Raw genomic sequence first — 13,745 nt, 5'->3', positions numbered from 1 at the left:
TTACTAAATCCCCAAGTTTGTGGAAAGTTTTTAATTAGAACTTTGACACAAAGTGATTCACAATATTTTTTTATTGTGATTCACAACACACACACACACACACACACACACACACACCTTAACTTTGAACCCTACTAAAGGTTCTCTAAAGGTTTTTTTTTTTTTTTTTAACCTTCAGGGAACGTTCCCTGAACATTCTCTGAAGATTAAAAAAAATATCACAGAACCTTCAGAGAACGTTCCCATGCATCATATTATAAAAGATGCATTTTGTAGCTGAAACAAGAGGCTTTTTAAAGACTTAATTAGGAGAATGTCCTCGACACATAAGGGACACTTCATCCGGTTTATCAGAAATAAATCCCTCCTGCACCGGATATGCTAAACTAAATAAACTAAGTCATATGACTTAAAGATATTTTATTAAGGACTTTGATTTTTAACATCCTGACTACCCAAGTTGTTCTTAATGCTTTACAGGCCTCATTGTTCTCTAAAGCAAGAAACTTTACTCATCAATTCCATTACCAAGTCTTTTTAAGAGGAAGTAGGCCTATAGGCTACCATTTCGTCAAAGATGAAATTTGAGAGAATATCATTAACGTTGGGCCAATTTGTTAGTCTACATTTGAGTGGGTTTCCGTTGTGGGTCAATCTTTCTAATAAAAGTGGTTTGGCTCCAGGACAGTAGGCTATGCCCGTCATGTAAAGTAGCTGCACGGCTGCTGTACAAAGCCTGTTGCTGCACGCCTCCAGTCTCTTCCGTGAAAACAAATTCTATCACTCTGAGCTAGACCACTCCCTCTCTGTGAACGGAAGAGCACTCTAGTCTTTCTCGTTACTTTGTTGCCACCAGACGTTTCTGTTTTAGGGCTATGTTCGCAGCCGAGAATGGCGGACGCCAACGCGATTGAGGAACTACACTCGGAGCTCACCTGCCCGGTGTGTTTGGAGCTGTTCCATGATCCGGTGATCCTCGAGTGCGGACACCACTTCTGCCAGGTGTGCATCATCCAGTGCTGGGAAGCCAAGGCGGACGAGTTGTCGAGTTGCCCAAAGTGTAGAAAGTCGAGCGGCCGTAAACTGCGACCCAACTCGCTTCTGTGCAACGTCGTGGACAGTGTGCGAAGAGCCCGGGCCATGGACCCAGCCGCGGGGATAACCGGATGGCACTACGAGGGTGAGCCGGAGGAGCCGGAGGAACGGGAGCCTGGGTCCAGCATGACCAGCCTGGCCTCGTCCGTCGGCCACTGGCCGCGCCTGGGTATGGATATGTGCGAGGAGCACGAGGAGAAGCTTAAGCTTTACTGTGAGGACGACCAGCTCCCTATCTGTCTGGTGTGCGGCATGTCCCGGGACCACAAGACCCACAATGTCATCCCCATTACCGAGGCCTTTGAAAACTACAAGGTAGGCTACTGTCTCATTGGCTGAGTTTAGACACTTTCCCTTCCGATAAAGCTCTATCTGTTTAGGCCGAAGGTTGCAGAATCTCATCTTAAAACCAAGCTTAAACTTAAAGTCTAAGTTTCAGGGAGTGCCATGCTCCTCCATGCTCATTTAACACCCCTCCCCCTGATCTTGGAAAGAAACATATCTCACGTTTGAAAAACATTCCTAAATGCAAATCAAAGCAAGTTTATTGAGATTGTGTTTATTAAATAAACACATTTGCTCCAGCATATAAAAACAGGGCTTTCACAGAGCAGATGCTGTGAATAGATTATTATTATTATTATTATTATTTTTTTTTAAAGACTCCCTGTTTGCCCCTGGCAGCCTTAAGGTATTTTGTTTTTTACAGGAATTCAGCAGAACAGTGTGAGCTCCTGTAACTGCCCTACACTTTTAACCCTGCAGCTGACCATCAGCAGTTTGTTTGGAGACTCCCTCTGAGAGGCCTCTCGTGTTTTTCTGTTGCTGGTTCCCATTTTGTTTGAATTTGTGGGTCATAAATTCTAACAGTCAGTTTAGGAAAGGGTGGACATCGTATGACTCCCATTAAAGATGGTGTTGTTCAGAGAAAAGGCACCAATCAAATGATCTAGTATAAGTAGCCTATAATCTGGTTTAGCGACACCACATTTTAACAATGTTTAACATGTGATTGTCTATTTCTGCTGCAGGATAAGCTGTCTGTCGCTCTAGAGAGGGTTCAGCTTCAGACAGAGGAGGCCACGCTCTTCCAAAGACAGACCAATGAAAAGATCCTTCTCGTTAAGGTAACTGTGTGTGTCATCATAGAACCAGGAATTCTGGTCAAAACAACATTCACCTGCATTCCTCCATCCTTACCTGTCTGACAGACAGGAACGACGGATGACTTGTCCTAATTATGACTTGTGGTGGTGACACAACAGGTTGTTACTCAGCGTTGTTTGCTTGAACCTGATGCTAAACATGGTTCTCATGTTTAGCAAATGCAGAGGTCCTTCCTGAAAATAAACAGGTGATCAATAAACATTTCATGCATGTCATGTTTGCCTTTTTCACAATCTCTTCTTTAACAGGCCACACACACACACACACAGAGCGAGTGATAACAGCTGGCTGAGTTTAGACAGGATCGCTTTTTCCACCAGATCAGCACTCCCCCCAAATAGGTGTGTTGTGGGTGTTTATATGTGTGTGTGTGTGTGTGTGTGTGTGTGTGTGTGTGTGTGTGTGTGTGTGTGTTAAACAAAGATTTAAGTGAAGGATGTTTGCTGTGTAGGTGCGTTTCTGCTGCCGCAGATAAACTTCACATATCTCTGCTCTAGGTTAGACTACAAACTCTCTTTCTCTATCCTGTCTGTCTCAGCCTTTAATTTTTTCTGTGTGCCCGTCTGTCTGTTTGACCCAGTTTATGTGCACATTCACAGATTTTCACTTCTCTGTTTCTCTGTCGGTATGACAGGATGTGGGTCAACAAGTTTGGCAATCTGTCTTTCTATTAAGTATTCTTTGTACGTTTGTGTCTGTAAGTGCCTATTATTCTACCTGTCTATCTACCTGTCTTATGAATGAATAAAATATTTCTACAGTATACTTTAGTATCCTTAAAGTACCAATATAAAAAAAGAAAGTGCTGCATTTCTTCTATTACTTAAGGGGAACTCCAACAACATAAAATTCTGTTTACAAGTCTAGGGGAATACTACAGCATATGTGATAAAACGTGTATACACTTTTTGTGTGGCTCCAGAAGGAGCTGCACAAAGTCTGATACAGTAAGTGTCCCCAAGAAGACTACAAGTTTGAAAGTAAAACAAATTGAGTTGTGGAGAAGAAGTGAGCTTACTAGACCTCTGTAGTACGCTTTTTATCTTTGCTACTAGAATAACACACCCGACTCTCCTACCGAACTGCGTTATTATGAATCCCACTATTTTGCAAAACATGCCCTGTGTAGCATTCAAACTGTAATGAAATAAGAGAAGTGGATAAATGTACACGAGCAACATTCTTTCAGTTTTTAAGTTACATGTTTAAATAGTGAGCCATCACTTTGGCCTAGAGTTGAAATGTAACAAAATCTTATCTTATCGTTTTTGCTGATGGGAGTCCTCCCTGTGTTCCAGGAGCGAGCAGGAGATCTGGAGGAGACGGTCACTGCAGAGTTTGGCCTTCTGAGGGAATTCCTGCTCGAGGAGGAGGAACACATAAAGGAGAAACTGCAGAAGCAGAAAGAGGAGAAGCTCGACCAGCTGGAGAAGGCGCTCACTCAGACCACAGAGCAAATCAGCAAAATGGAATGTATGGCTGACCAGCTTCGCCTCAAACTGATAGAGGAAGAAAACCCAAAGCAACTCAAGGTATAAGAGAAGAGAGAGAAGAATGAATGGATGGATGATGGTCATCATGCTAATATAGCACATTTCTGTATCTAGATAGATTTAAAAAAGAAGAGGAGCGGCAGTTGCATGAAAAAACCACTGCCAGGAAATACCAAATAATTTTGTTACTCTCTTCTAGAAGTTAGTCAGAGATGTTTTCCGCATGTTAGGGCAGAAACAGAAGTATTGTGTAATCATAGGCTTGTTCTGATCTGCTCTGTTTCAGGGAATCAAAGATTTCATTGAAGGGTGAGTATCATCAAGATCATTCCACAGCACTGATTTCTTGTTGAGTTACTCCTTCATTTCTAGGTCTTCTCCTTCTTTATCTCTACGTGACCGTTGTGCTAAATGAAATGTCTAAAGTCACAAGGTAATGGCAGATTGTTTTGTAATTAACTGTAAGTGTTGCTATAACAGGATATGTGGGCATTATTGTGGTTTAGCACATCATCTTTGCCACACATTGTCATGCCAACTAGTGGCCACCTGGAAGCAGAAAGTCCATTTAAAACTTAGGATAGGACTCAGCAGTGTAATTTCTTGTTAAATAGGGGGCTTAGCTAAGAATGTAGCTATAACAAAGATATTACTTAAAGGCCACAATGTGCTGTTCATGGCTTAAATCTTCACTTTTGAATGCTATATTTTTTTTCTTTTATACCTCAATGCTTGACAGTTGTAAAATTACAAATATAAACATTATGTTTCTTGTAAGGTGTACCTACTAAAGCAAGATCTCTCTCTCTCTCTCTCTCTCTCTCTCTCTCTCTCTCTCTCTCAGGGCTGAGAGCTTGTTTGAGCGCCCCCCAGCGCTGGGTGTGGATCTGCAGTCAGGAGAGTTCCTGGGACCTCTGCAGTATAGGACCTGGAGGAAAATGAGCTCCATTTTTCAGCCAGGTACACAAACACACACACAGTGAGTGATAACAGCTGGCTGAGGCTGACTTATATCACTCAAGCTCCAAAAATACTGGATCCCACTGCAACACCGTTTCTGTCCAACATTTGCAGTCTCCAAACCCAAGTCTAGATCCCACTTGGAGTCACTTGAATCAGTTTCTAAGACTTCAAAGCTCCTCCAAAGTCACAGAAGACTTGGTATAATTGTTTTCACAGGCTGAGTAGTAGTTCTCCCCATTACTAGTGCATTGACTTTGACATGTACACTTGGTGGAGAAATCCTTTTAAAAAAAAAAAAAAAGAAAAAAAAAGAAAAAGTTGGCTATAGTTACAAAAGAGATTTTTGTGATTTGCATTTTATGTTCCGTCTCGTATCAACCCGAGGGGTATTGCACAAAACCAGGATAAGGGATTAAGCTGGGATATTCCAGTTATCTTGAATAAATTTTGCTTTGACTTGGTAGCCTTTGGCTAACAGCCAGGATTTATTAATCCTGGAGCCTTTTCTGTTCACTCAGCAGTGAGTTTACCTTATTTTTATTAGGCTGCATTAAAATACAACAGGTACATATTGCTGTCCAGTTAAGCACTGTTATTATTAAAAGTTTTGACCATTATGTTTTATAATTATTCATGTGACAGTCATTGTTACTGTTATATTGCTGTATGAAAACTGCTGTTCATATTGTTAGAAGTTTGGTGAATATTTTGTGGCAGTTGTTGAGATGATTAGAAAAGGCTGATACAGTTGCAGATGTGTTTTTAAATGAAGTCAGTGATGAAGGATAATATATCCTTCATCACTGTTTTCACTGGTCAGAGACCATTGTTTGCATTTAATTTGGCATTCTTAGCACACAATGTGTGTTCTCTCCAGTAAACTGCAATTTGGGAGGATTGTACAATTATAAAAAACTATCCTTATTGTACAATCCTCCTTAATTATAGTCTTAGTTCACTGGACCAGTAACTATATAGTTGAGGCTACTGTACATACTGTACATTCATGAAACAACAGGGAGAGGACACCTCAATGGTTTTTGACCTTATATTTTGCTGGGGGGAAATAACTGATGAATACACTGTTACAGTCATGTTTACAGTGTGCATTAAATTGATCACTTGATTATCTTTATAGTTTCTAGATTTCAGAGTCTAATTTCTTCAGTGCCTTTTCTATGTCCATATATAGGCCTACGAGGGAGCAAAGCATATATGTAAAGAAGGAAACTTGGCCTCTGTAAAAAATAAAAAAACAAACCAGAAAAACCGTGGCAGAAGCGTACAGACTAAATGATTTATCTAAAAATATACATGTACGAACTACTGCTCTTAAATTAAACCATTCAAGGAGTTAGGCTAATTATTTCCACAAACTGCTGTACACTTTGCGCTTAGTGGTTGTAATTGATCTTAATGGTACATTTCGTGCGTAACATTAGGCTGTCTTCTGCTCACTTTTAATGTTAAGAGTACAACTGTTCATTTGTGCAAATAATTAGCCTAACTCCTTGAATGGTATGATTATGACGGTTTCAATTCAGATATACATAAAAGTATATTTTTAGGCTACTTACGCATTCAGTCGGTCCGTGATCGTCTACCACGCTTTCTCTCGCGTTTCATTCCAGCGGCCGTGTTTATATTTATTTATATATATATATATATATATATATATATATATATATATATATATATATATATATATATATATATATATATATATATATATACATACATACATACATACATACATACATACATTTTGTAAGAATGGACCAACAGATCCCGTTGCTCTGGACGGAGACCAGTGAAGGCTATTAGAAGCACTTTTCCGGTGATGGCTGAGCGTTACTGCGCAGCCTCCAACTGAGCTCGAAGACGTAAATGTGACGTGAGCAACCTGTCTGAAAGTTGGAAGTCTTCTGGTAGCTGTGCCAAGAGAAATCTCAATCATTCCGAATATTGCAGAGACGGAGAGCGTAGGTATATGTAAAGAGATAACATGGGCACAGGCTAATTATTGCTAACTAAAATGCTAGTTAACATTAGTAATTAAACTTAAACAGCTAATGTAAGTTGAAACTGCCTGCTAGCTTCTCCTGTACTATACGGTAATTCCTCTACTATGTGACAGTGTGGTTATGATACAATAGTTAGCCTATTTGTACAAAAACGTCTGCTACGGAGCCATAACGTGAGGTACAAGGTAATGGAGCCTTTTATACATTGTCGTGTTTCTTTAGAAATAAACAATGGACAAATAGAGTCTTTAAACGCTTCAGATGTAAAGTTATTCGCTGTCAAAGTGGCGCCAAAATGAATGGCAGTCAATGGAATGCTAACGGCGGGTGATGGCTTGTTAGCATCAAAATGGCGCCATAGGAGGTTTGCGGTCCGAGGAGAAGCTTACCTCCTTGGTTTCACATTATCATACTTCCATAAGAAGCTGCTGCTCACTCTGTAAAGTATGCACAACGCGTATTCTCCATTTTAGCATCAGTAAATCTGTGATTGACCTCGCGGTCTGTTAAAGAAAGCCGTGAACGCGCATCTATCCGAATTACTTCAGCCTGGCTCGATCTCGTCGCTCCTCCTCAGCCTGGCTTGGCCTTCGTGAAACACACAAAACCAGGATGCACAGATTAGACTATGTCAAGGCTCGCTTTATGGGTTATCCTGGATTTATAAATTCTACTTTTGTGCAATAACCCCCCGCTCTGTCAGGAGTTTCAAACATGACTATCTGCTTTCAAAATGTTTTTTGTCACTGGGTCAAAGTCAAGTGTGCAAAGACTTATTTTGGGTCATTTGCTAATGACATATAATCATACATTATTGCTGATTGTGTAAGACTAGACTGTAATAAAGGATTGAATTAATCTATGGAGTTACATCTTGACGCAGTATCATTTATATTTTATTTGTATCCATGGAGCTGATGCTCTTATCCAGCTCGTCTTACACTAATTGAGCAGCTAGGCATTCAGTATCTTGTTGAAGGTCACTGCCAAGTATTCTTTCTCGGGTCATTCTCTGTAAACACGTTTGTTGCATTGGTCCATTTTGTAATATATATATTTTTTTTTGCCCTCTTTAGCTGTCACAGCGGTGACCCTCGACCCAGACACAGCCTACCCCCGCCTGTGGGTATCCCCGTGTTGCACCAGCGTCCAGGTAGGAAAAATCCAGCCCGACCTGCCCAACAACCCAGAGCGCTTCACTCTCTACAACATTGTCCTGGGCTCTGTAGCCTTCTCCTCTGGTAGACACTACTGGGAGGTGGAGGTGGGCTCCAAGACAGCATGGGGTCTGGGTGTGGCCAAAGCCTCCGTCAACAGAAAGGAGGAGATCAGCCTCTGCCCAGATGATGGTTTCTGGACCCTGGTGCTGAGAGATAACGGCAATGGCACCAGGGAGTATGAAGCATGCACTGACTCAGATGAGAGCTTGATATATCCCTCTAAACCCCCCAGGAGGGTTGGGATCTACCTGGACTATAATCGTGGTGACGTAGGGTTTTATGATGCAGGAAACATGAGCCACCTCTTCACCTTCTATAATGCCAAATTCAAAGAACCTGTTTTGCCGTACTTTAATCCCTGGCCGATAATCAACGGACACAACCGGGAGCCGCTCACCATAGTAACCCCACACTGGGGAGATATGTCCTCTTCATCAGAGGACAGATTCTGAATGAAACTGCAGAACAAGATTCAGCCGCTGATTAAATGGACTCATCTTATGAGCTTTCACACATCTGCCTTGTCATAAAGACTTTGCTGTATTAATGATGTGGTGGGATGAACACGCAGGTAACCTTGACACATTCGTGTAAGTCTTGAAATAAGAAGATTAAACTACTAAAGGACAAGACAGATGACACTTTCAAGGCTGTTGATATTCTACAATGTTGCCATTGTCAACAAATCCTATGAAAAGACCAAACCCAACAGTGAATTGATGATACTTACAACTGTCTGTGTATCCAACGCATGATATATCTTAATAAAGTAACCAAAAAATAGCCGGTGCAACACAGATGTCTTCTTACTTGACAGTTTTATTACTTAAGACTTCCGACCAATGCGAAGGAATTTTCACATCCTCGCACTGGCAAGAAATACTCCCATCTTTTCATTTATTAATTGTAACAGTACACATGTAGTATACCTTCTAAAGTGTCCCTGTGTACTGGCTTTTATAGGCCAAACAAAACGTCAACTCAAACTAAGAATATCTGAACGTAAAACAGCTATTCGTACCCAGAATTTAACATATGCCATGGCGAGGCATTATAAGCAGGCCAATCATGGCTCCCCTGCATCACTGAGGTTTTGGGGAATCGAGAAAATCATACCCCCATCCAGGGGTGGCGATATCATTAATAAACTTCTATGCAGGGAAGCGTTCTGGATACATCCACTCGGCACTTTAGAACCTCTAGGTTTAAATGAAGAATTTAATTTAACTTGCTTTCTCTAAAGTCAAAATATGTTAAAATATAGTATTTAAGATGAATATACTTTTATTTCCATTGTATTGTGAACATTTTATATTTGTTACGTATCAACATTGTTACTAATCAACATTGTTTTTTAATCACTTTTGAACTATGTGTGGGCATTTGCCCTTCAATGACTGGTGAGTGTAACACCTTGGTTGAGATGGGTGTATCTTCAGGCAGCTGCCCCCTTACGCACCTGTTGATTCTTATTAAGGGCTTCATTGCCCATTCTCTCCAAGGACTCTGATGAAGATGTAACTCTACATTGAAACGTTAGTCACTGTTTTGCACCTTAAGTAATAAAACTGTCAAGTAACAAGACATTTGTGTTGCACTGGCTATTTTTTGTTACTTTATACCGTTTTTGTCCTGCCTTGGTTGCACCGGATTGTTGTGGTCTGCAGAAGCGCAGAGAACTTTCTCTTTTTTTGCATGATATATCTTATTCCTATGTGCCATAGACCTCAATTATATTGCAAAGAATAGTGTATTCAGGCAGTTCCTTCGACCTCATGGCTCAGTTTTTGGTCTGACATATATAGCCAGCTGTGAGACCTTCTGTATAGACAGATGTGTGCCTTTTTTAAATCATGTCCAATCAATTGAATTTACCACAGGTGGACTCCAATCAAGTTGTAGAAACAGACATGAATGGGCTTTGGGGCTGAGTATTATAAAAAGTACTGAGAAACAGACTAACGCATTGTAGGTCTTAGTCTTTTTAAACAATAAGAAAAAGACATTTCTATTTTTTTATTTTAAATTCTTTAGAAAAAGTTCCCTGTGGAGTTTTTGACCTCTAGTAGCACTATGAATTTACTTGCTAGTAAACATGGATGTCAACAATGCCTTTGCAAATATTTTGAAAAAGATTAGTTCAGCACATTTGTTAGAGCTCAAGTAAACACAGACAGCGTTTTAGTAACACTGAATGTATTTCATTGTTTAAAAGAAAACTCCACAGAACTTTAACTGGTCTCTGCAAAAAGGTTTCATAATCGTATTAACTAATTTTGCTGCAATGTCTGTGTTTTGAAGCGGTTATGTATCCAATACCGTTATTCTAATGACATGTACCGTTTAAAAAATTGTTTTTTTTAAATAAATGAAGTAATGATGACTTCTATATGCCTTTCCTTTACAGAACCCTGCAAAAATGTCATTTTAAAATACTTTGAGTGTCTCTGAATGTTTTGACTAGGGAAAACACCGTCTAGATATTTGGCATTAGATTTCAATGATTACATTTCTTCCTAAGGTTGTTGGTGGTATATTTGATTCCACCAGAGGGCGCCTAACAGTAACTTTGAATGCAGCATCACTCTGCCTCCTTAGTGGTCTTTATAATAATACAACTGAGTTTTTATGAACCATACAGAAGCCAACCTCCTCAGCCTCAAAGCTTTTAGGGAAGACTCAAAAAGTGATGCAACGTTATTTTCCAGTCAAGTCGGTTTTATTTATACAGCCCGTTTTCACAAATCACAAAGTTATGTCTACAAATTTATGTTGACAATTCTGATCCATTCTGATAAGGAAAACTCCCCCCAAAAAACTTTAACAGGGTAAATAATGGAGGAAACCTCAGGAGGAGCAGCAGAGGAGGGATCCTTCTTGTATACAGAATAGACCAACATGGCAAATTTACATTATGAAAGATCCAGATGAGGTGGACTGTAAACATAATATTAAGTATATGATCCAGGAGGATGTCAAGCAACTTCTAGTTCTAGGCTCCAAGCAGATATGACCAGTGGAGGAAGAAGTATTCAGATCCTTTACTTAAAGGAGTAGTGTGTAGGATTTAGTGGCATCTAGCGGTGAGGGTGCAGATTGCAGCCAACTGAATACCCCTTTCCTCATCCCTCCTCATAGACTGTAAGAATAGTGGGCGTAGCATCCGTGATGTCATCCAATGGTCTGTGGACTGCCGTTTCGAATCCTTGAATTCTGCGATACGGGCATCGCCATCTTGCTCTTTTGCAACCGGATGTGACATTTTTGACAAGAGGGTGGAGCTGGGGAGGATAACGTGGCCAAGCCAGTGAAGCTTCGTCCATTATTTTTACAGTCTATGCTCCTCCCTTTCCAAGCTTGTAGTAGAATCTATGATGGCCTTCAGGTAACGTAAAAATGCCAAAGGCTCTTTCTAGAGCCAGTGTTTGAGGGCGTTTTCACACATGAAAGTCCGGACCAAGGTTCATGTTTTTGTTACATTGTATACATTTGATCCAGTAAGTTTTGGTTTCACACTGCAGTTATGCAAGCGCACTAAAGAACTATAAGTGACAAAACTACGTCCTGCCGTCATCACATATGTGAGCTGCATCTCCAGATACTTATAATTGATTAGTTTGTAGACGAGCTTCCCCGTCCTCTCGTATCCTCTCTCTGTGTCATAGTTTTTTCATCTGACTGCTTCTCTCCCATACTGCCGCGGCTCTTTTTGTTTTGTTGTGATGTTGAGAAGCAAGACATGGGAACTTTCTGGAGAATTTATTCAGAGACAAACGGAAACCTACACTGTACATTTACTACCACTTAACAAATAAACTGCTGATGTATTCTCTGCTCTGATAGCCGACAGCTGTCTGCTCTGAGCGCATTCACCGTCACTCTCTCTCTCTCTCTCTCTCTCTCTCTCTCTCTCTCATGTAGCCTACACACTGAGCACCGAGGTATTCCTTAAAGGAGCTTCCCCGGTCTTGTAACACAAAGAGAGCCTGCCAGAGCTTCTTGTATTTGGTCCGAAAGTCCGAACCATCCAAAAAATGCTTTCACACTGTAAACGAACCGGACCATGGTTCAGTTTGGTCCGGACCGAGACCACCTCTTTTGGTCGGACCAAAATGAGGTATGTGTGAAAACGCCCTTAGAGTCAGTGGTTTGTCCGTTCTGGGCATGGATGTATAAGGGTTCCGAACTTATTTGTACGGTCTATGGTTCTGGGGCACTGTAGAAACATGCCGGTGCAACATGGCGGGCTCCATGGAGGAGGACCTGCTCCCTATATAGTTATGAAGGGTAGAGGTCTTCATGGGTCCAAAAATTCATGCCTGGACCCAAAAAGACCCAGAAATGTACTACCCGGAACCAAATCCGTCTCTTATTTGAAAGCAGCGACTCCACTCAAACCTGTACGGACCTGGGAGACACAGACCCTATTGGCACCGATTTCACAGGTGATTGGTATTAACAAGTGCATGTTAAAGTGCTCATATTGTGCTTTTTGGCTTTCCCCCTTTCCTTTATTGTGTTATCTATCTTGTTGTGCACGTTGTAGGTTTACAAAGTGAAAAAGCCCAAAGTCCACCCCAAAGGGACTTACCATCTCCAACAGAAAACACAAACTGCAGAAAAGTTCACAAACTGCTCCAAACAGCTCTGTTGTAGTCCAGCATTTAATTCCGTGACAAACATGCGTCACTTTGTAACACACATTATAATGCTCGCATAGCTACTAGCAAGGCACTCCCTCATACTCTGCAACTGACAAGCTAGCAGTACTTACTGTGCATGTGCGACTCCCAACAAAGATGGTACAGAAGTGAGATGCCTCACTCTGTAGTTAAAACAAAGAGCTGAACACTGAAAAGAAGAGCTGCAGCAATGTGCAGTACAACAAAAATATGGTGTTTTCTGAAAATTAAAACACATAAACCTATTCTGGTACAACCTCTAAATACAATTCTGAACCCGAAAATGAGTATAATATGAACACTTTAATTTACAAATTGTCAAAACAAAACTTTGCGTCTTACCTAATGTAACATTAGTAGCTTTCTCCCCTGTGCCTGACCATGATGCATATAATCCACCCTTGCCAAGAAAGTTGGTAAAAGAAACATTTAGGTTTTGTGTTATTGCTCTTGCTGATTGAAACAGCGTTGGTAATTCACTTGTTATTTCAGCTCCAAGTCCACTTGCTGTCACAGTGATAGATCATGACAACTGCAGCTTGTTTAGAATCAACTTCTCTGATGATCACTTGTCTGATCTCCACTCCAGTATCACACATAATGTTAAACCGACCCGGGACCTGCGGTAATACGTTGGGACCCGACCCGGACCCAGTTGACCGTATAAACAGTGGATCCGAACCCGTACGGGTCCTGGGTCGGGTCTCGTGTTCGGGTAGACCCGTGGAGACCTCTAATGAAGAGTTCATTATAAGATAACGAAAATGCAACTATTCATAGTTTTAGGTGATTATACACTAATGAAAACTAAATGCCATTTCTGCCAATAGATCTCCTAAATCCCATAAAGGGGGTCGTAACAGGTCCTTTAAGTAAAAGTAGAAATACTACAATGTAAAAATACAGGTAGAGAAACAGAAGAGACAAGGAAACCATATACACAGGGCAAGAAAGACAAGGGGTGAATCTCCTGGAGGATGAAGATCTAGATCCCAAACATCTGGAATGAGTCACCCCCAGCCAGGAGAGCTTGTGCAGGTGAGAGAGAGAGAGAGAGAGTTACAATATAATGCAACTCAAAAAACAGCACCTCAAACCACA

The 13,745-nt window shown here is 40.9% G+C and overlaps 1 protein-coding gene across 1 annotated transcript; it reads left to right on the top strand.

Annotated features, from left to right (window-relative positions):
• The first annotated feature begins 803 nt into the window (after positions 1-803).
• LOC144524382 (zinc-binding protein A33-like) lies at positions 804-10,349 on the top strand. Its single transcript, XM_078260590.1, has 6 exons — positions 804-1,410; positions 2,127-2,222; positions 3,561-3,794; positions 4,042-4,064; positions 4,600-4,715; positions 7,819-10,349. The coding sequence occupies exons 1-6, from the start codon at positions 892-894 to the stop codon at positions 8,412-8,414; spliced, it is 1,584 nt and encodes a 527-aa protein (XP_078116716.1). The 5' UTR covers positions 804-891; the 3' UTR covers positions 8,415-10,349.
• The last annotated feature ends 3,396 nt before the right edge of the window (positions 10,350-13,745 follow it).

The sequence above is a fragment of the Sander vitreus genome, chromosome 10 (assembly GCF_031162955.1).
Source record: "Sander vitreus isolate 19-12246 chromosome 10, sanVit1, whole genome shotgun sequence".
NCBI lineage: Eukaryota > Metazoa > Chordata > Actinopteri > Perciformes > Percidae > Sander > Sander vitreus.
This window is presented reverse-complemented; position numbering and strand designations above follow the sequence as displayed.